This window comes from Hemitrygon akajei, chromosome 1 (genome assembly GCF_048418815.1).
Source record: "Hemitrygon akajei chromosome 1, sHemAka1.3, whole genome shotgun sequence".
NCBI classification, from domain to species: domain Eukaryota; kingdom Metazoa; phylum Chordata; class Chondrichthyes; order Myliobatiformes; family Dasyatidae; genus Hemitrygon; species Hemitrygon akajei.
The window spans coordinates 107,333,206-107,356,951 of record NC_133124.1 but is presented as its reverse complement, the minus strand read 5'-3'; the positions used below and the strand labels follow the sequence as shown (position 1 = coordinate 107,356,951).

Sequence of the window (23,746 nt, the reverse complement as noted above, 5' to 3'; positions counted from 1 at the left end):
GGCTGACACAACATTGCTAAGTTAGACAATTGGGTTTGTCTTGGTATGGTAGGGGAAAAGTGTATACCTGCAGCTTTTTTGTCTTTGCTCCCTCAAGGCTGTCCTCGCTGAAGCCTCAAAGAGCTAAAGCTGCAAATAACCACCCTAACATTCCTTACTCCAACAATTGCTGCTCAGCTTGTCCCTACCTTCTTTTAATTTGTTCTTGCTAATCAATCCAAATCACTGATTGGCCACTCTTCAAATACCAAACCACTGTGAATCAATGCACTTTATGTCCTCAAGTGAGATACATATTCTCATGCCCCTGAATTGTTGATTGGCTGTTTCCTTTTAATTCTTCTGTCTTTTACCTTAATTCTATGCCTTCAGTTGATCCTTTACTGGGAGTGGGGGGCGTGGGTGGGGGAGGAGGAAGAAGCTGTTCATTTCCCCATCTATATCTGTCATGATTTTAAACACCTCCAAGGTCGACCCTTAATCTCCTGTGTTCCAAGGAATGAAGTCTTCACCAGCTTGTACCCTCCCCTATAACTTGGGCCCAAAGGTCCTGGTAATGTTCTTGTGAATCATTCCACTCTTTTCAGCTTCCTGTAGCAAGATGACCAAAGGTGTACACAGTCTATGTGTGGCCCCACCAGCATCTTGTGCAACTGCCCCACAACATTCCACCACTTGGAGTGCTGATTCATGAAGGCTGAGTGCCAAATGCTTCTTTCACCACTCTATTGACCTGTGATGTCACTTTCACATGACTATGTATTTGTACTCTTGCATTCCTCTGTTCTTTAACACTGTATCTGGAGCTCTACCTTTTAATTATGGAAGTCCTACCTTGGTCTGACTTGCCAAAATGCATCACCTCGCATTTATCTGGATTGAATACTACTTGACATTTTGCAACTATGTGCCTAGTTGATCAAGATTCCCTTGTAACATTTGTCAACCTTCATTGTCTATGACACACCTATTAGTGTCATCTGCATGCAACTCCTTACTTGTATTCATTCGTTTTCTGTCTTTTTGAAATTGAAAGACATCTTTGGCCAAATTCCTTTTGCTGGGAGGGACATGGAATGACCTGCTGGAATTGATGGTAGAGACAGCTACAGTACAGTTACAATATGTAAGATAATTGGGGAGGTATGTGAATAGGGAAGTTTTACATGGAAGTGGGATTAGGCTTCTTGGTTGGCATAGGTGACGTGTTGAGCTGTTTCTGTGATGTATACAGTGGCATGCAAAAGTTTGGGCACCCCGGTCAAAATTGCTGTTACTGTGAATAGCTAAGTGAGTAAAAGATGACCTGATTTTCAAAAGGCATAAAGTTAAATATAACACACTTCTTTAATATTTTAAGCAAGGTTACTTTTTTATTTCCATCTTATACAGTTTCAAAATTTTTTAAAAAAGGAAAAGGGCCCAAAGCAAAAGTTTGGGCACCCTGCATGGTCAGTACTTAGTAACACCCCCCTTTGCCAAGTATCACAGCTTGAAAATGCTTTCTAAGAGTCTTTCAATTCTTGTTTGGGGTATTTTCGCCCATTCTTCCTTGCAAAAAGCTTCTAGTTCTGTGAGATTCTTGGGCCGTCTTGCATGCACTGCTCTTTTGACGTCTATCCACAGATTTTTGATGATGTTTAGGTCAGGGACTGTAAGATAGATAGATAGATACTTTATTCATCCCCATGGGGAAATTCAACATTTTTTCCAATGTCCCATACACTTATTGTAGCAAAACTAATTACATACAATACTTAACTCAGTAAAAATATGATATGCATCTAAAATCACCCTCTCAAAAAGCATTAATAAATAGCTTTTAAAAAGTTCTTAAGTAGTTAAATACATTGAGTCCTAACCCCGGCACTTTAACATATCTTACTCCTGGCGGTTGAATTGTAAAGCCGAATGGAATTGGGGAGTATTGATCTCTTCATCCTGTCTGAGGAGCATTGCATCAATAGCAACCTGTCGCTGAAACTGCTTCTCTGTCTCTGGATGGTGCTATGTAGAGGATGTTCAGGGTTTTCCATAATTGACCGTAGCCTACTCAGCGCCCTTTGCTCTGCTACCGATGTTATACTCTCCAGTACTTTGCCCACGACAGAGCCCGCCTTCCTTACCAGCTTATTAAGACATGAGGCATCCCTCTTCTTAATGCTGCCTCCCCAACACGCCACCACAAAGAAGAGGGCGCTCTCCACAACTGACCTATAGAACATCTTCAGCATCTCACTACAAACATTGAATGACGCCAACCTCCTAAGGAAGTACAGTCGACTCTGTGCCTTCCTGCACAAGGCATCTGTGTTGGCAGTCCAGTCTAGCTTCTCATCTAACTGTACTCCCAGATACTTGTAGGTCTTAACCTGCTCCACACATTCTCCATTAATAATCACTGGCTCCATATGAGGCCTAGATCTCTGTAAGGGCCATGGCAAAACCTTCAGCTTGCTCCTCTTGAGGTAGTCCATTGTGGATTTTGAGGTGTGTTTAGGACCATTATCCTGTTGTAGAAGCCATCCTCTTTTCATTTTCAGCTTTTTTACAGACGGTGTGATGTTTGCTTCCAGAATTTGCTGGTATTTAATTGAATTCATTCTTCCCTCTACCAGTGAAACATTCCCCGTGCCACTGGCTACAACACAAGCCCAAAGCATGATTGATCCACCCTGGTGCTTAACAGTTGGAGGGGTGTTCTTTTCATGAAATTCTGCACCCTTTTTTCTCCAAACATAACATTGCTCTTTGCGGCCAAAAAGTTATATTTTAACTTCATCAGTCCACAGGACTTGTTTCCAAAATTCATCAGGCTTGTTCAGGTGTTCCTTTGCAAACTGCTGACGCTGAATTTTGTGGAAAATGCAGGAAAGGTTTTCTTCTGATGACTCTTCCACAAAGGTCATATTTGTGCAGGTGTCGCTGCAGAGTAGAACAGTGCACCACCACTCCAGAGTCTGCTAAATCTTCCTGAAGGTCTTTTGCAGTCAAACAAAGGTTTTGATTTGCCTTTCTAGCAATCCTACGAGCAGTTCTTTCAGAAAGTTTTCTTGGTCTTCCAGACCTCAACTTGACCTCCACCGTTCCTGTTAACTGCCATTGCTTAATTACATTATGAACTGAGGAAACGGCTACCTGAAAACGCTTTGCTATCTTCTTAAAGCCTTCTACTTTGTGGGCATCATTTATTGTGATTTTTAGAGTGCTAGGCAGCTGCTTAGAGGAGCCCATGGCTGCTGATTGTTGGGACAAGGTTTGAGGAGCCAGGGTATTCATAAAGCTTTGAAATTTGCATCACCTGGCCTTTCCTAATGATGACTGTGAACAAGCCATAGCCCTAACAAGCTAATTAAGGTCTGAGACCTTGGTAGAAGTTATCTGAGAGCTGAAATCTCTTGGGATGCCCAAACTTTTGCTTGGTGCTGCTTTCCTTTTCTTCACTCTAAAGTTGTACAAAACAAAAATAATACACTAATCTTGCTTAAAACTTTGAAAAGAATGTTTCATTTTTAACTTGATGACTTTTGGAGATCAGTTCATCTTATACTCACTTAACTATTCACAGTAACAGAAATTTTGACCGGGGTGCCCAAACTTTTGCATGCCACTGTATATGTATGAATTCAGTCAAAGATAAAACTTCCATTTATGAAACATCAGCATAGCTAAACAATCCCAAAGCATTTCACAGACTTATCAAAACTAAAATCTGCAGTTATGTAAAGCTAGTTGACTAAATACTGGGTAAAAGTGAAACATTTCAAGGAGTAAATAGGTTGAAAGGCAGATGGGTTTTCTATTTTGTGTCTGTATTGTATATTGTGTTGCGTGTTTATTAATGGGTAATTTGTTATGTGGGTTGGGGTGTTTTAGAAGTGAAGAGTATAGCTACATATTCATGCTTTGTTTTTAGTTCAAGTTTTAGGCTGGTTAGAGGCAGCCGGAAATATTTTTTCATTGACCACTTCTCTTATTGTTTAAATACACTTAAGACCGCTTGGCTTAAGTACTTTTGAATATGCTTAGACTGTTTATTTCATTGTATTGGTAGTCTTAGTTTCATTCTTTTTATTATTTCAAGACAGTGATTTTACTGGTTTCTCGGTGAGGGATTGAGCATATGTACTTCTTGACTTGCATCTTATTTTTGGAGAGCGTGTCATACAGTGTCAAACATCGATGCTTAGCCTCTGAGCACTTTCGGTTTGTTTGAAAGAAACCACTAGAGAATTCTAGATGGTGTCTTGGTAGATGGAGGGGTGACAGGATGATTGAGAAATTAAATTTGAGCGATGATTAGAAGAGAATATCTAATCCTATTCCTATTTTCTTCAACTTTTTGACAAAACAGTACTGGAGATCTTTACTGTTCTGCCTTCAGAAACTGATCCCTGCATTTCAGACCTCTTGTTTGTTGTGTTATCACTTTGGCTTAACTTCGAAACATTTAATATTGAAGTGACATTTGCTGCTTTTAAATGACAGAATTGGGTTGATTATCACTGATGTATGTGATGAAATGGATTAGTTTGTGGCAGCAGTACTAAGTATGACAAATTATGAAGTTACAAAACTAAAGAAATATTCCTGTAACTCTTTCCTGATGGTAGTAATGTGAAGAGGTCATTTCCCAGACGGTTAAGGCCTTTATGGATGCTGCCGCCTTGAGGCAATCCCTCTTGAAGATGTCCTCAATGACAGGGAGGGTTGTGGTCATGAAAAAACTGGTCAAGTCTACAACCTTCTGCAACCTCTTGCGATCCTGTGCATTGTATTTATGCACCAATTTGCAGTACAATAAGGAAATAATTTAGGAAGTGTGTAGAAAAATACATTTTTTAAAAAGACACTTGAAAACATGGACAAAACTGCAGTTTGTATGATTCTGTCAGTTCTGCCTTGCTATATTCTGGATAATGTGTTCAAATCTCCAGAGTGGGACTCAATCCCACAAACTTCTGATCCAGTGGCAAAAATTTGCTGTTAAGCCAGGGTAACATCTTGATCATTCCTGATGCATATTTTAAACAACTAATTTTATATCAACTTATTTTGCATTTTTGAACTGTCTTTGATTTTCTTCCAGAGAATTAAAGTTGCGCAACTATGTCCCAGAAGACAAAGAATTGAAGGAACGTCTAGTGCCCAATGTCAAACCAGTCTCAGGTTAGTATCATGTGAGATGCAGCCCATGTCCAGGTCCTCTATGTAGCTCTCTCACAGGTATGTCATTTCAAGATATCACTGTTGGATCAAAAAATCTATTTAAGAATGAAATAACAGGTTTAATGGAAGATATTCCACTCTCCAATTCATTATGTTCAGGCAGTTTTAATAATTTGTTACTGCTGTGGACAGTTTATGACAGGAAAGAATTTTAAGGACCCTTTTTTTGTTGGTAAAATGAAAGAGAAATGGAAGCATTTATAGCTATAGGCTTTATTTAGTAAACACAATTATGTACATCAAGTATGAAATGTAGTAATCTCAGGAGTTCACATTTCAAAGTAAATTTATTATTAAAGTATATATGTCACCATATACAACCCCGAGATTCATTTTCTTGTGGGCATACAAAGTAAATCCAAGAAACGCAATAGAATTAATGAAAAACCATACCCAACTGGACAGACAAACAACCAATGTGCAAAGGACAACAAACTGTGCAAGTACAAGAGATAATAATAAATAAATATGGAGAACATGAGATGAGTTCTTGTAATTGAGTCCATGGTTTGTGGGAACAATTCAGTGATGAGGTAAGTGAAGTTATCCTTTCTGGTTCAAGAGCCTAATGTTTGAGGGATAATAACTTTTCCTGAACCTGGTGGTGTGGGTCTTGAGGCTCCTGTATCACCTTCCTGGTGGCAGCAATGAGAAAAGAGTATGGCCTGAGTGGTGGGAGTTCTTGATGATGGATGTTGGTTTCCTGCAACAGCGCTTCATGTAGATGTGCTCAATGGTGGGTAACCTGTGATGGACTGGGCCATATCCACTACTTTTTGTATGATTTTTCCATTCAACAGCATTGGTGTTTCCCTGCCAGGTTCTGATGCAACCAGTGTTGCTCTCTACCACACATCTATAGAAGTTTGTCAAACTTTTAGATGTCATGCTAAATCTTTGCTAACTTCTAAGGAAGTAAAGGTACTGCTGTGCTTTCTTCATAATTGCACTTGTGTGTTGGGCTCAGGACAGAGCTCCTGAAGTAATAACATTGAGGAATTTAAAGTTGCTGACCCTCTTCACCTCTGATCTCCCGATGTGGACTGGCTGACAAACCTTCAGTTTCCTCCTGAAGTCAATAACAATTTCCTTGATCTTGCTGACATTGGGTGAGAGGTAGTGGATGTTGTGGCACCACTCAGCTGGATTTCTGTCTCTCTGCAATATACTGAATTGTCACCATCTTTGATTCGGCCAACAGCGGTGGTGCCTTCAAATATAAATATGGCACCTTGATCTTGAATGGATAGATTGCTTTGTGATTTTGACAACGTTTAGTTCTGTGTGCTGAATTTGTACTTGTTAACTGGTGCAAAATAGTATTTTCCTTTATTTGAACTTCTAATCATAAAGAGAAAGTTCAAGCATTCTAGCTTGAACAGTATACTTCCCACAAAGGCATGTTCTCTGAGTCTTGAACTCAACCCCAACTTGTGTAAATTGGTTCTTGTACCATCCCATGTTTGGATAAGGAGTTCCAGAAAATGCTCCCTTTCTTTCTGTTTTCCAATGGAAATATTACACGTTGAGTGCTTAGTTCAGGTCTTCATCCTATTCTAGCTAGACATAACTTCATCTAACATTTGCAAATGTGCAGCTGCTTGTTTACTGGCACGAGGGCAGTGAGTTGTTTTCACTCACTTGCTTGTCCTCCTGAGGTGGTTGCTTTAACCATGTGACTTATAGAGCACTGAATTCAATTTTTCATCTATTCATGGCTATTTGCTGTAATTTTTGTGTTCACAGTTGAGGATAAGGTGAAAGACCAGCTTGAAGCAGGGAAGCCTGAACCTGTCATTGAAGAAGTGGTACGTCATTTCTTTTACAGTAAATTGGGATCTCACTTTAAACTTAACCCTATGCAAAAGCCGGTAACAGGGAAAACTAGATAGTACTTCACTAGCTCTGTATTAAAGTAGCTCAAAATATGATCATAAGACCATGCTGATCTAAAGTATCGGTGCTCCAGGACTTGGGAAAAGAAAAATCACCTGATAGCAGAAGCAGTAAATAACTAAATACATTGCATAACAGAAAGTCAAGATTAGATTAGCATTTAGTGTAGTTCACTACTGTGCTGATACACTGTGTAGGCCTACATGTAGGCCAACAATGGTCAAAATGCCACAGAAGTTCCATTGTTGGAACAAGTTACTGTTAGTAATTAAGGAGCAACAATTGTAAACTAACAGACAAGTTAACACCAGGAATTTACCTGATGACAGTGTTTTATGAGATGCAGAAATGAGTTTAAAAGATTGACAGGTGATGTAGTTGAAGTAAAAATCCTGAGGGAAATCTGGAAATATTTCAGAAGGGGCAGACAGCATCTGCAGAGATACATGTTTCAGATTGACTGTTAAGTTCTAAAATTAGAGCAGTAGGTCTTTGATAATCCATTATGTTAGAACTTTGGAGTGGCTGATTTTCCAGATTGTTGGATGTTATTCCTGTTGATACCCCAAAAACACTTTTTAAGGTGTTACACAATAACATTAAATATTGCATTGAACTGAACTGAAAGGGAACATGGGAATTGGGCCACTGGCTGGTTTCAAGGAAGTTAAAAGCAAGGAAGAAAAGTAGGGCATTTTCAATGGAACACTGCAAATGGCACCCAGTCATTGATGCTGAGCTAATGAATTTCTGAATATTGGGTAGTGGATTATTGGAGTCTTCCTCGATTATTTTAACCACAAAAAGTGTAATTAAAACAGGGAGCTTGGTCTCTTAACATCTTGTTGTGGAGAGAAAATACATTAGACTAGTTGTAGTCCATATGCCCCTTTGAGTCTGTTCTACTATTTTGTATTGTGATTGAACTTCACCTTCAATTTCCTGCATTTGATTAGCAAGATCTAATTGTTAGATTTATCCTCAATTATTCAAGAGGTAATGAAAAAATTAAATGCCATATTAACACAAATTGCCAACAAGAGTATTGGTAAGATTTCCATGGTTATGATTGCCCTGTCATGTGCATTGCCTTCTTGGAATATATCACAGAAGAATTAAGGCCCTCTCTTTACTTAATAGAACCAGACTTAGGTCTAATTAATGTCCATGTATGGTCAACCTGTTGGTCAATAATTAACAGAAAACAGCTTCAGATTATTGAGAAAGAGGGACCACAAGGCTGTTCAACTCAGATATGCATTTCATATTGTGACTGAAGTTCTATATCAGGTCCAGTTTCACTTTTTCAGAAGTTATTTTGCATTTCCATTCTTGACCTGTTGCATAAGGTAATGCCAATTAACTCACTGTGCTACGCCAGGCAAAAATTGAGTAGCTTGGGTTACACCCATAAGCCAAATGGGATTGTCTTGTATGTCATTGCTCTTCAAGTGCTCGTCCAAATGTATTTTAAATCTAATGAAAGCTTTTTCCTTCATGCTCTGTGAGGCATTAAGTTCCATGTTCACATTACTATTTGAGAGGAAGAGTTTTTTAACTAACCTTTATTCCTATAATTGAACAAAAACCTGTAGATTGCTGACTCCATGTAGGTTGTGCATGTGAATTAAATTGGCTGTGCCTCTGTTTGAAAGAAAACCACTGCCCTTTGTCCCTATAACCCTCAACCAGAAATTACCAGCCTAGCAGCTTAAATATAAATCATTTTTGTTGCATCCCTCATGTTAAGTCTTCTTGAAATGTGCATAATAATCTACCCGAGGCCTTAACGTAGTTTATACAGTTACAACATGATCCCCTTGTTTTTGCATTCTGTCTTGGCCTTTAAAGGTAAGCATGGGGGACATCACGTGATGACGTAGGATCGAGACGCAGGGACCCAGCTCTCCCGTAAAAAGTTAATAAATTAATGTTTAAATGAAGAAAAGTTAGTCAATACTTTCTAAAAGTTACTTATAAACGACTCCGGACTGTGTCAAGCTATGCCTCAAGGAAGGAAGATGAAGAAAACTAATACCGGGAAGACTACGCAAGTTGGAACAAGAACAAGGCCCACGTCTACCGAGGAACCGCGGTCTCAGGTACATTATATCACCAGCGATACGGAACAGGAGACTGTGGCAACATTGGCCACTTCCAAAGGAAAAGACCATCGTGAACTGCGCAAACGCGAAGGATGGAGCATGCGCAAACGGGAGCAACGAGAACTACAAAGCCCAGCTACCACTGCAACTGAAAGTGATAGCGAATCGGAGGGAGAGTCAAATCTCTCGGAAGGATCAGATGAAGAAGGAGTTAAAAGTCCTTCTAGAAATATAGAAAAGACTTTGAGGCAAATAATGTGTAAATTAGACACATTAAAAGTAATTAAAAATAATCAAAAAATACTTGAAAAAAAAATGACCAATATGGAGATTATGCTTGATAAAATGACAAAGAGACAGGAAAAAATGGAAAAAAGAATTACGGACTTGGAAACTACATCGGAGGACATGGTTGAAAGAATGGACAAAATGGAAAAGGAAAATACTGCTTGGACATCAGAAAGAAAACAATTTATGGAAAAAATTAATAAGCTTGAAAATCTCAGTAGACGAAATAATATTAAAATTGTTGGACTTAAAGAAGATATAGAAGGAGAAGATCCAATAAATTTTTTTCAAAAATGGATCCCTGAAAAATTGGAAATGGAAAGAGAAACTCCAATTGAGATTGAAAGGGTGCATAGATCTTTAAGGTCAAGACCTCAAGCTGATCAAAATCCACGATCAATTTTGATAAAATGCTTACGATACCAAGACAAAGAAAAGATCCTGAAGGCCGCTGCCCAAAGTGCCAAAAGTAGAAACGGGCCACTGATGATAGCAGGGAAACCAGTTCTTTTTTATCCTGATATAAGTTACAACCTTTTGAAGAGAAAGAAGGAATTTAACCCAGCGAAAAAAGCCTTATGGGAAAAGGGTTATAAATTTACAATGTATCATCCAGCAACACTGATAATTTTCTTGGAGGAGGGAAAATTTTTTTTTTCCGATTATCGAAAAGCGGAGGAGTTTGTACAAGAACTTCCATCTATTCGCTAATTACACATAGAGGCTTCCAAACGTAATGGATTAAAGATGAAGATAGACCCAAGGAACAGAAGTGATGGACATTTATGGATATTATAGAAGAGAAAAGCAAAATTTTAGAAATACTAAATGAGAATAGTATTTTTTTTTCTCTTCTTATACATATACTTTTTTATGTTGCGGGGGGGCTGGGAGGCTGTGGATCGGTTACTGCGGGATTCACGTGTGTAATCATGGCGGTTGCCATGACCCGTACAGCAGAGGGGGGTAATGTTGTGTTTTTTTTTCCACAACATTAGTAGGGGGGTATTTTGTTTTTTTTTCTTTATATTTTAATTTTTTTCTATCTTTTTGCCTGGATGATTGGTGGGGACACACATAGCAACATGGAGATTTTTATAAAGATTTCCCAAGATACCACGAAAGTGGAAAGATTAGGTATTATTATAGATTGGAGTAATATAATAAAAAAAATAATGACTAATCTACTAAATTTTTTAAGTTTTAATGTTAATGGGCTTAATGGGCCAGTAAAAAGAAAAAGAATTTTAACATATATTAAAAAAAATGAGAACTCTGTGGAGCATGTGGGGATCTTCCAACATCCAGGCATTTCCCTTTTTTTTTCTTTCTTATTTTGTTTAATAGGGATGTTAGGGGGGAGGGGATAAGGGGAGGGGGGCTGGGTAACACTTTTTTTTTCATACACATTTATTCTGTAACTATTTGAAAACAATTTAAAAAAGTTTTTTAAAAAAAAGGTAAGCATCTGAAAGCCACTATTTTGTTTCCTGTGTTGTCTTCTTTGAGGATTTGTAGATGTAGATTGCAAGATCCTTCTGTTCTTCTGTACTTTTCTAATTTTAATCTCACATTGTCTCATATTGAGTCATGCTGCTTCAGATTGAATATCATTTGTGACTTATTAATTCTCTCTAAACTAATCTATTGGTACCTCACTGTCAACCACATGGTCAGTTTTGCCTTTTTTTTTTGCTGAGCTGCCTGGTGATGTAGTGGCATCAGCATCAGACTTCGAGATGAGTGGTCCCGGGTTCGAATCTGGCCAGTCTCTTGCACGTTTTGCATCCAGGCTGGGTTGAGATTGTGCTAACAATTCGGCCTCATTAAAAAAAACACAACCAAATGCAAAGGAAATGTCAAGATTGCCGCCTGATACACCACAGTGTATGGAGAGGAACAACAACAAAAAAAACTTTGCTTTGACTATCAGACTTGAAGGGCCAAATTACCTAATTCTACTCCTTATATCTTATGGTTTTATCATGTCTGTCATTTCCAATATTCCGTATTATTCTTCTTAAGTATTGATGTATCATCTCCCTCCATGAAAATAAATACAGTAAATTAATTCCAAAAATCCCCACCTCAACCTGCTTACTGATAATTAAATGATCTGTAATTATTTACAGATGCCCTTGATTTTATGCCCTTATCACTCACTTTTCTTCCGAATTTCATAGCTTGGATTTTATTTTTTGACTTGTTTTTTCAGGACTGGTAGCATTCATCATCCTCATCATCATCATGTGCCTTGTCGTATGATGTGGGAGATCATGGTCTCTTGACCATGATTGTTCTTGGCAAGTTTCTCTACAGAAATAGTTTGCTGTTGCCTTCTGGGCAACGCCTTTACAATACAGGTGACCCCAGCTATTATCAATACTCCTCAGAGGTTGTCTGCGTGGCATCAGCGGTCGCATAACCAGGACTTGTGATGAGCACCAGTCTTCACGTGACCCTATTCGGGGGAGCTAACCTTGCCCGAGAGTCACCTGCAGGCTAGTGGAGGGAAGGAGAGCCTTGCACCTCCTTTGGTAGAAATGTTTCTCCATCCCACCACCCATGGTAGCATTTGCAGCATTTATTCCCAGTTCTCTTACATGGTTCATACTGAGGTATTGACTGTTTACTCTTCTGCATAGATGCTGCCTGGCCAGCTGAGTTCCTCCAGCATTTTGTTTGTGTTGCTTTGGATTTCCAGCATCTGCAGATTTTCTCATGTTTGTCAGTGGGCTAAAAGGTCAGTTTCTGCTCCTTTCTCTTGTGTTCTCGTGTTCTATCTGACGATAGAAAGCATCTTTACTGAAAATGGAATTGAACACTCTTTCATCAACACCCCACTTCTGACTTGATAAATGGTAGGTCATTAAAACAGCTGAACATAAGTGAATCTCAAATGAGAAAACCTGCAGATGCTGGATAATCAAGCAAAACGCACAAAATGCAGGAGGAATTCAGCAGGCCAAGCAACATCTATGGAAGAGAGTAAACAGTTGATGTTTTGGGTCAAGAGCCTTCAGCAGAACTGGAGAAAAAAATAAGAGGATTCAGAATGAGAAGGGAGGAAGAAATACAAGGTGATAGGTGAAACTGGGTGGGCAGAGGGTTGAAGTAAAGAGCAGGGAAGTCAATTAGTGAAAGATAAAGGGCTAATGAAGGAGGAATCTGATAGGAGAGGACAGAAGACAAAAAAAAGGGGGAAGGAGCACCAGAGGGAGGTGATGGTCAGTTAAGAAGATTTGAGAGAGGGAAATGAGAATAGGAATGGTGAAGGAGGTTGTGGGGGAGGGGGCATTACCAAAAGTTTGAGTAATCGATGTTCATACCACCAGATTAGAGTTTACCCAGACAGAATACAAGTGTTGCTCCTCCAACCTGAGTGTGGCCTCATTGTGGCAGTAGATGAGGCCATGAACTGGAATAGGGATGGGAAGTGGAATGAAAATGGGTGGCCACTGGGAGATCCTGCTTTTTCTGGCGGATGGAGTGCAGGTGCTCAGTGAAGTGGCCTCCCAATCTGCATCGGGTCTCACTGATATACAGGAGGTCGCATCAGAAGCACTGGATACAGTTAATAACCCCAACAGACTCGCAGGTGAAGTGTTGTCTCACCTGGAAGGACAGTTTGGGGCCCTAAATGGTAGTTAGGGAGGAGGTGGAGGGGCAGGTGTGGCACTTGTTCCGCTTGCAAGGATAAGTGCCAGGAAGGGGTTCAGTGGGGAGGGACGAATGGACAAGGGAGTCCTGTGACAAGCAGAAAGTGGGGAGTGGGAGGGAAAGACGTGCTTGGAGGTGGGATCCCGTTGGAGATGGCGGAAATTATGGAGAGTTACGTGCTGGACAATGAGGCTGGTGGGGTGGTAGGTGAGGACAAAAGGAACCCTATCCCTGGTGGGGTGGCAGGAGGATGGGGTTGAGGGCAGATGTGTGCAAAATGGAAGAGAAGCGGTTGAGGGCAGCGTTAAGGGTGGAGGAAGGGAAGCTGCTTTCTTTGTAGAAGGAGGGCATCTGTTTAGTTCTGGAATGAAAAGCCTCATCCTGAGAGCAGATGTGGTGGGGCCGGAGGAATTCAGAGAAGGAGATAGCATTTTTATAAGTAACAGGGCAGGAAGAGGTATATTCCAGGTAGCTGTGAGAGTCAGTGGGTTTATAAAAGATATCAGTAGATCAGCGGTCTCTAGAGATGGACAGAGATTGAGAAAGGGGAGGGAGGTGTCGGAAATGGGCCAGGTAAATTTGAGGAAGTTGGAGGCGAAGTTGATGAGCTTCGTAGGAAATGGCACCAATGCAATCGTCGATGTAGCATAGCAAAATCGGGAAGTAATCAGAATCAGGTTTATTATCACTGGCATGTGGTGTGAAATTTGTTAATTTAGCAGCAGCAGTTCAATGCAATACATAATTTAGCAGAGAAAAAATAATAAATAAAATTTTTAAAAAATAAATAAATTACTTACATTGAATGGATTTTTTTAAAAACTGCAAAAGCAGAACTATATATTTTTTAAAAAAGTGAGCTAGTGTCCAAAGATTCAGTGTCCATTTAGGAATCGGATGGCAGAGGGGAAGAAGCTGTTCCTGAATCACTGAGTGTGTGCCTTCAGGCTTCTGTACCTCCTACCTGATGGTAACAGTGAGAAAAGGGCATGCCCTGAGTTCTGGAGGTCCTTAATAATGGGCACTGTCTTTCTGAGACATCGCTCCCTAAAGATGTCCTGGGTACTTAGTAGGCTAGTACCCAAATTGGAGCTGACTAGATTTACAATCTTCTGCAGCTTCTTTTGGTCCTGCGCAGTAGCCCCTCCAAGCCAGACAGTGATGCAGCCTGTCAGAATGCTCTCCACGGTACAACTATACAAGTTTTTGAGTGTATTTATTGACATGCCAAATCTCTTCAAACTCCTAATAAAGTATAGCCGCTGTCTTGCCTTCTTTATAACTACATTGATATGCTGGGACCAGGTTTGATCCTCCGAGGTCTTGACACCCAGGAACTTAAAGCTGATCACTCTCTCCACTTCTGATCCCTCTATGAGGATTGGTATGTGTTCCTTTGTCCTACCCTTCCTGAAGTCCACAGTCAGCTCTTTCGTCTTACTGATGTTGAGTGTCAGGTTGTTGCTGTGGTACCACTCCACTAGTTGGCATATCTCACTCCTGTACGCCCTCTCGTCACCACCTGAGATTCTACCAACTATGGTTGTATCTTCAGCCAGTTTATAGATGGTATTTGAACTATAGTCACACAGTCATGTGTATATAGAGAGTAGAGCAGTGGGCTAAGCACACATCCCTGAGGTGCACCAGTGTTGATTGTCAGGAGGATATGTTATCACCATATCTAGTCTTCTGGTTAGAAAGTTGAGGATCCAATTACAGAGGGAGGTAGAGAGGCCCAGGTTCTGCAAATTTTTAATCAGGATTGTGGGAATGATGGTATTAAATGCTGAGCTATAGTCGATGAACAGCATCCTGACATAGGTGTTTGTGTTGTCCAGGTGGTCTAAAGCTGTGTGGAGAGCCATTGAGATTGCGTCTGCTGTGACAATAGGCAATTGCAATGATACCAGTGTAGGCTGTTCCATATAGCCATAAAAAAGGCAGGCATAGCTGGGACCCATGTGAGTGCTCATGGCTACACCTTTTGTTTGAAGGAAGTGGGAGTAACCAAAGGAGAAATTATTGAGAGTGAGAACCGGTTCTGCCAGATGGAGGAGAGTGGTGGTGGAGGGGAACTGGTTGGCTGTGGTGTCCAGAAAGAAACGGAGCGTTTTGAGGCCTGATCAAATTCCTAGCTCTAGATAGATAGATACTTTATTGTTCCCAAAGGAAATTAATATCATAGTAGCATTACAATTGCATAGACATACAAATGTTAGAAGAGAAGAAAGAGTAAAAAATATTACCTCCACCAGTTTAACAGGAGGGGGTCATCACTTCCCTGAATATAGGTTGACTCATTATAGCGCCTAATGGTAGAGAGTAAACATTGCCTCCTATAGTGCTCTTTGGAGCAGCACAGTTCAAAGGTCCAATTTAATGTCAGAGAAATATATACAATATACATCCTGAAATGCTTTTTCTTCGCAAACATCCACGAAAACAGAAGTGCCTCAAAGAATGAATGACAGATAAATGTAAGAACCCCAAAGGCCCCCCCCAGCTCCCCTCCCTCCTGCACGTAAGCAGCAGCGAGCAGCAGTCCCCCCCTCGGTACCTCCACTGAGCACTCAGCATGAGCAAAACTATAGCAAAAACACAGACTTGCAGTTACCCCAAAGACTTAGCGTTTCATCCGGCATTCGACATACCGCAGATTCTCTCTCTCCCTAATAAGGGAGAAGGAGGTGTCTCTATTTTTTCCCCAGCGAGCAGGGAGACATAACAAACAACTCACTGGTTTGCAATGTTACGTTGCTTTTTTTCCAGCTGTGTGCCTGAAGATAGCAAAGATCCCGGGTCTTCGGGCCCACAGCAGATATCCCAACTCCCCTGACGACGACATACGGGTCTCCTGCCGTGACACCAACCCTCAATCTGCTCGTCTCCAGAGCCCCGAGATCTTGGGCTTCTGAATCCGAGCTGGACTCTCAGGCCGAACCCTTGGCGTGCCGAACAATGACCAGTCCTGAAACCCCGAGAATGGGTCCATTCCGGCAAAGAACCGAAGTCAGCGTGTAACTCCAGGTTAGGGTCTTCAAAAGCACCCTAAAAGGGGAAAATAAAAATATTAAAGATGGAAATAGAGCTGTTTCCGAAGATGCAAGCAAAGGAGTCACCATTTAGTGCCATCTTAACTTTGCTCCGCCTCCCAACTGTCTTAGTCTATTACTAAAAGCGCTCCTCTGTTCAGACAAGGTGGCATGCAGAGGGTGCGAAACATTGTCCAGAATTGCCAGGATTTTGTTCTACCACAGCCTCCAGTGTGTCTAGTTTGACTCCTATAGCAGCTAGCCTTTCTGATCAGTTTATTGAGCCTGTTGGCATCACTGTGTTGATGCTACTGCCCCAGCACTCCACCACATAGAAGATTGTATTGGCAGAACTTGTGAAGGAGAGGCCTGCACACTCCAAAGGACCTCAGTCTCTTCAGGAAGTGGAGCTGACCCTGGCCCTTGTTACAGCCTCTAGTGTTGGTGCTCCACTCAAGTCTGTCATCCAGGTGCAACCCCCAGGTACTTGTAGGTTCTAACCACATCCATGTCCTCACCATCTCCTTTGTCCTACTGATATTGAGCTGCAGATGATTTAGCTTGCATCATTTGTCGAAGTCCTCCACTATTCCTTGTATTCATTCTCCCATTCTCCCTTTATATTCCCAACTATGGCTGAGTAGTTAGAAAATTTCTGTAGATGACATGAGTCAGTGTTGTATCTAAAGTCTGGGGTATATGGGATTAACAGAAAAGGAGTCAATACAGGCCCCTGTGGGGCCCCAGTGCTGCTTATAACCATGTCTGAATCACAGCTCTGAAGCTGCACAAACTGTGGTCTGCCAGTCAGACAATCAGTCCCATTATCCAGGATACAATGGAAGTGCCAACCTGCATTGAACAGAGCTTTCCCCCAGCAATGGGGGCTGTATGGTATTGAAGGTACTTGAGAAATTGAAAAACATGATCCTCACAGTGCTGCCATGGCTTATTCAGGTTCTGTTCAGCAGGTAGATGACAGCATCGTCAACTCCAATGTGATTATGGTAGGCAGACTGCATGGGATCGAGGGTTGATCTGACCAGGGGTCGGAGGTGAGCCAGGACCAACCTCTCGTGGGTCTTCATGTGTGAGAGGTCAGGGCCACTGAACGGTAGTCATTCAAGGTTTTTGGTTGGCCCTCTTTGGGTACTGGGTCCACACATGGTGTTTTCCACACAGCCGGGGCCCTTTCCAAACTGAGACTCAGATTGAAAATATGCTGGAGAACTCCATACAGCTGCTCAACACATTCCTTCAGCACCTTGGGGTTCACACCATCTGGTTCCAATGCTTTACCGTGTCTGAGTTTCCCCAGAGCCCTTCTCACCCCTGCCCTGTGGTTTCACCTATCACCTGCCTCTTTGTATTTCTTCCTTACTTCCGTTCACCTTACTCTCATCTTTTTTTCTCCATTTCTGATGAAGGGTCTTGGCCTGAAACATCAACTGTTTACTTTTTTTCCCTGGATGCTGCTTGGCCTGCTGAGTTCCTCCAGCATTTTGTGTGTGGTGCTTGAATATGAGTGAATTAGGATAGTACCCTGGGGAACTTGTGCAGTAATATTCTGGGTCTGGATTGATGAACCTTTGAGAATTACAGCCATTTTACAATGTTACACTCTGTCTCTCCTTTAGACTCCTTTACCAACCATTCACTGTATAGGACCAATCTTACTTAACTATTAAAATTACTTACTCTATTTTGTATTTGCTCCATAATCAGTCCTCCATATATTTCAACATTCCTTTGAAAAATCATATTGGTATTCAGTGTTTGTCACTACATTTATAAAATATTCTATTATTTTCCTTACTACTCACAGCAATCCATTTCCCTGTTTTTTCACCACCTTTCTTGAATATTTACTACCTTGTCATCTAAAGGGATAATGTAGAAAGACAGTTGACAGACTGTCTTTCCCTCTACTTTTCAGCATGATTACAGAATTCCCACATACTAATCTGATTAATTAACACATTGTAATCTGATTAATGTTTTATTTTTTTTTAACTCTCTAGGACTTGGTGAACCTTGCCCCCAGGAAGCCTGACTGGTATGTGACTAACTTTAGTAAATCAAGATGTTATTTGCAAAGAAATTTATTCGATTTGTTTCTAATTTTGTCTGTTTATTCTACCACTTCCTTGTTGATGCCAATCTTTCTGCAATTGCCAAGAAAGATTTTGGAATGCTAAAGAATGTTTTTTATTTCAGGGATCTGAAAAGGGATGTGGCAAAGAAACTAGAAAAGCTGGAGAAGAGAACACAGAGAGCAATAGCAGAACTAATCCGTAAGTAATTACTGAAGGGAAATTGCAGGAACTTTGACGTTAAAAAAAATTGAGTAAATTAACTAACAGTGTGATGTTTGAAGGTGTTCAAGTAAAGTGATGGCAATTACAAAAGGAAATTAATAGAACTGAGGTTATTAGTTTTCCATGGTAACAGCTTCAAACAAATTAAAAATCAGCAAGTTCTACGTACGAAGGGCAGTCCATAACAACACTGTCACTCAAAGAGAAATAGTCAAAGACTTTGAATGAAGATTGGGACCAGTTGTGGTTATGATCTGAGTTAGTGCAGCAAACTTGAGACCTATCTCCTTTAGCATATCTCAGGAATTGTTTGACATTTATATAAAACTAAATAAAGGCAATGGATTGATAATGCAATACAATGAAATAGTTCATTGGAGAGAAGGGTATCTTAGCCATGACAGTCAAATACATCTCATTCCCATTCTTGTTTTCACGGAGAGTTTTAGTGAGGTTGTTACACATCAGATGCAGGCAGACAGTAGAGGATTCATCTGTGGCCATTCCTCTGAGCAATGTATGTTCCTTTGGATACAGCTGGAGATTCTGTGGCTGCAAAAGAGCTGCCAAGATGGTGTGTTGCCTCCTGAGTGCCGAGATTGAGGATGTCTGAGCAGCCGCAGAACATCCTCAAGGTGGAGGGTGAGCAGCTAGAGGTTGTGGTGCACATTAGCACCAGTGACATGGGTAGAAGAGGTCCTGCTTTTCACCCTCTTTTTTTAAACTCCCACACTGAGCATTGGAAGTTGGCTGTCAAAGATACCAGGACATAAAGTGGAGAGATCGAAAAGAAGATACAGTGGCCACTTAATTTATTGTATCTGTACACCTTGATGCAAATGTCTGATCAATCAAGTGGCAAAACTTAATGCATAAAAGCATGCAGGCATGGTCAAGAGGTTCAGTTGTTGTTCAAACCAAATGGGGAAGACTGTGATCTAAGTGACTTCATCTGTGGAACAATGTTAGTGTCAGGCATGGTGGTTTGAGTATCTCAGAAACTGATGATCTACTGGGATTTTTATGCACAACAGTCTCTAGAGTTTACAGAGAATGGTGCAATAAACAAAAAAACATCCAGTGAGCGGCAGTTCTGTGGGGAAAAACGCGTTGTTAATGAAAAGGGTCAAAGGAGAAAGGCCAGACTAGTCAAGTCAACAGGAAGGTGATAGTGACTCAAGTAAGCGCATATTACAACGGTGGCTTGCAGAGAGCATATCTGAACACATGCACACGGAACACATGCTACAGCAGCAGAAGACCATGAGCATACACAGTGTCCACTTTATTAGGTATGTGTGTGTGTGTATACGCCCTTAACTCCTGGTGGAGTTGTCGGGGTGCCGTCATGACAAGCTTTTCGCACCGATCTTTTTGGTGATTGCTCATCGTACAGCGTGTCTTAGGCATCTGAAACCTGGCGGAGACCATCCTTCTCCAGGTTCTTGGAGCCAGCTGGATTCGAACTCAGGAGCCTTTTCTCCGAAGTCTGGCGCTGATGCCATTACGCCACCAGCCGGCCTTTATTAGGTATAGGAGGTAATTAATAAAGATATCATGACCAGTAAATCTAAGGAAGGACAGGCAGAACAGAGTAATAGACATGGTTTGCAAGGGTTTAAGTGTGTTTATTTTAATGCTAGGTGTTTTAAAAGTAAGGGGGCGGGAAGGGAGAGGGAGGACTGGTTGCTCAATGTTTGAATTTTCCAAAAAGATAGGGAGGTAAAAGAGAGGGGTGAGTTGTACCATTAATCAAGGGAAATTGCCCATTTGCACTCGGGAGACACAATGGAGGGCTTATTCACTGAGCATATCTGTAGAACTCAAAAATAGGAGAAGTACAAAACACTTCGGAGCTATATTTCAGAACCTTCCCCTTCCCTCTCCCCCATGCCAAAAGCCACGGGAGCATTAAAGAACAGATGCAGGCAGTTTACAGATGTATAAACAACAGGTGTTGCCATGGGTGATTTCAAACTTGCTTATTATTGCCTGCAACCTCCTTAATGCAAGAGGTTAGATGGAGAAGAATTTGTTGGTGCATCCAGAAGGATTCTTAAGTCGTCCCAATGGGAGGAGGAGCTGATCTGGTGTGGGTAATTGAGCCTGGTCATGTGACTGACTTCTCAGTGGGAGAACAATAAGGAAATAGTAATCACAATTCTTAAAGTTTTAAGATTGCTTTAGGTAAAGATGATCACGGACCTTGAAGGAGAAAAAAAAATTGGAGCAGGGCAAATTGTAAGATTATTAGGCAGGAACTAGGGAGAATTAGGAGCATCTGTTTTTGGGCGTTCACAATTGACATGTGGAGGAGGGTGTTTAACTTGCATGGAGGACAGGACCACAATAAGAAGGAAGGACAAGGATGGTAAGGTAAGGGAACCTTGGATATTGAGAGAATTGCTTAATTTAGTTGAGAAGAAAAAGAAAGCATTTGAAGATTTAGGAATTTAAAATTAGACAGTTCTTGAAGATTATAGAGAAATGGACTCAGGGAATTAGGAAAGCCAGGAGGGTCCATGAGAAGATCTTGCAGGAAGGATTAAACTAAATCCCAAAGCATTCTATACGTCAAGAGCAAGAGGATAACTAGGGGATTGGGTAAATCCAGTCAAAGATAAAGAAAGGAATATCCACTTGGAGTCAGAATGTGAGTGAGGTCCTACATGTGCTATCTGACCACAAGTCGCTACAAAGGATTACAAGGACTGCTGAGAGGATCATCAGGGTCTCTCTTTCACCCATTATAGATATTTAGCAGGAGCGCTGTGTATGCAAGGCCCTTAGCATTGTCAGTGATTTCTCACATCTATCCAACAATCTATTTGACTCTCTACCACCAGGCAGGAGGTATGTAGCATTAGGACAAGAACTGTGTTAGGATGGGAAGCAGATTCTTATCTCTCCACCCCCCCCCCCCCTCCAGATTGTAAGATTACTGAACTCCCTGCCACCACATATGAATTGCCTCGTATGGCCTCATAATGTATGAAGCAACAGTAGCATTATACTGTTTACTTTTTAAGGTTGCAAAATGTATGAGGTAGTGTTCAAAGTTCAAAATAAACTTATTATCAAAGTACATATACAGTGGTATGCAAAGGTTTGGGCACCCCAGTCAAAACTTCTGTTACTGTGAATAGCTAAGCAAGTAAAAGATGACCTAATTTCCAAAAGGCATAAAGTTAAAGATGACACATCCTTTTAATATTTTAAGCAAGGTTACTTTTTTATTTCCATCTTTTACAGTTTCAAAATTACAAAAAAAGGAAAAGGGCCTGAAGCAAAAGTTTGGGCACCCTGCATGGTCAGTACTTAGTAACACCCCCTTTGGCAAGTATCACAGCTTGTAAATGCTTTCTGGAGCCAGCTAAGTGTCTTTCAGTTCTTGTTTGGGGGATTTTCACCCATTCTTCCTTGCAAAAGGCTTCTAGTTCTGTGAGATTCTTGGGCCGTCTTACATGCACTGCTTTTTTGAGGTCTATCCACAGATTTTCGATTATGTTTAGGTCAGGGAATGTGAGGGCCATGGTAAAACCTTCAGCTTGCGCCTCTTGAGGTAGTCCATTGTGGATTTTGAGGTGTGTTTAGGACCATTATCCTGTTGTAGAAGCCATCCTCTTTTCACCTTCAGCTTTTTTACAGACGGTGTGATGTTTGCTTCCAGAATTTGCTAGTATTTAATCGAATTCATTTTTCCCTCTACCAGTGAAACATTCCCCGTGCTACTGGCTGCAACACAAGCCCAAAGCATGATCGATCCACCCCCATGCTTAACAGTTGGAGAGGTATTCTTTTCATGAAATTCTGTACCCATTTTTCTGCCAACATAACATTGCTCATTGCGGCCAAAAAGTTCTATTTTAACTTCATCAGTCCACTATACTTATTTCCAAAATTCATCAGGCTTGTTTAGATGTTCCTTTGCAAACTTCTGACGCTGAATTTTGTGGTGAGGATGCAGGAAAGGTTTTCTTCTGATGACTCTTCCAAGAAGGTCATATTTGTGCAAGTGTTGCTGCACAGTAGAACAGTCCACCACCACTCCAGAGTCTGCTAAATCTTCCTGAAGGTCTTTTGCAGTCAGATGGGGGTTTTGATTTGCCTTTCTAGCGATCCTATGAGCAGTTCTCTCAGAAAGTTTTCTTGGTCTTCCAGAGCACAACTTGACTTCCACTGTTCCTGTTAAACTGCCATTTCTTAATTACATTACGAACTAAGGAAACGGCTACCTGAAAACGTTTGCTATCTTTCTATAGCCTTCTGCTTTGTGGGCATCATTTATTTTAATTTTCAGAGTGCTAGACAACTGCTTAGAGGAGCCCATGGCTGCTGATTGTTGGGACAAGGTTTGAGGAGTCAGGGCATTTATAAAGCTTTGAAATTTGCATCACCTGGCCTTTCCTAACAATGACTGTGAACAAGCCATAGCCCTAATAAGCTAATTAAGGTTTGAGACCTTGGTAAAAGTTATCTGAGAGCTCAGATCTCTTCTTGTGCCCAAACTTTTGCATTGTGCTCCTTTCCTTTTTTTTCCACTCTAAAATTGTACAAAATAAAAATAATACATTAATCTTGCTTAAAATGTTGAAAAGAGTGTTTCATCTTTAACTTTATGACTTTTGGAGATCAGTTCATCTTCTACTCACTTAACTATTCACAGTAGCAGAAATTTTGACCAGGGGTGCCCAAACTTTTGCATGCCACTGTATATCATCATGTAAAATCCTGAGATTTGTTTTCTTGCAGGCAGTCAATAAATCGAAGAACCATAATAGAATCAATGAAAGACTTCACCCAACAGAGTGAACAAACAATTAATATGTAAAAGACAACAAACTGTGCAAATACAAAGGAGAAAAATATAGTAATATAAAGTAAATAAACAGCAAATATCGAGAACAAAAGATGAAGAGTCCTTGAATGAGACCATAGGTTGTGGAATGGTTCAGTGTTGGGCCTCTTAAAGAACATTAAGGTGGGTAAGCCCCCAGTGCCTCTTGGGGATATATACCCCAGGTTATTGAGAGACTATGATCAACATCGTTGTCCTTTCTAGCCACAAGTGGGGTTCCAAAGCGCTGGTGAGTTGCTCGTGTTTTGTCTTTCAAGAAGGGAAATGGTCATCATACTGTGAGTCTCAAGTTAATGGTAGGGATGCTATTGGAGAGGAGATCTGGGCATAGGATAGGAACATTTTGGAAAGTCATGG

The 23,746-nt window shown here is 40.9% G+C and overlaps 1 protein-coding gene across 1 annotated transcript in view; it reads left to right on the top strand.

The window, feature by feature from the left end:
• ccdc12 (coiled-coil domain containing 12) overlaps positions 1 to 23,746 on the top strand; it is an 82,212-nt gene that overhangs the window by 56,058 nt on the left and 2,408 nt on the right. The window contains exons 3-6 of the mRNA XM_073049226.1: positions 5,090 to 5,169; positions 6,976 to 7,037; positions 18,235 to 18,269; positions 18,431 to 18,507. Coding sequence (XP_072905327.1) covers positions 5,090 to 5,169; positions 6,976 to 7,037; positions 18,235 to 18,269; positions 18,431 to 18,507 — 254 coding nt within the window. The remainder of the gene's footprint in view (positions 1 to 5,089; positions 5,170 to 6,975; positions 7,038 to 18,234; positions 18,270 to 18,430; positions 18,508 to 23,746) is intronic.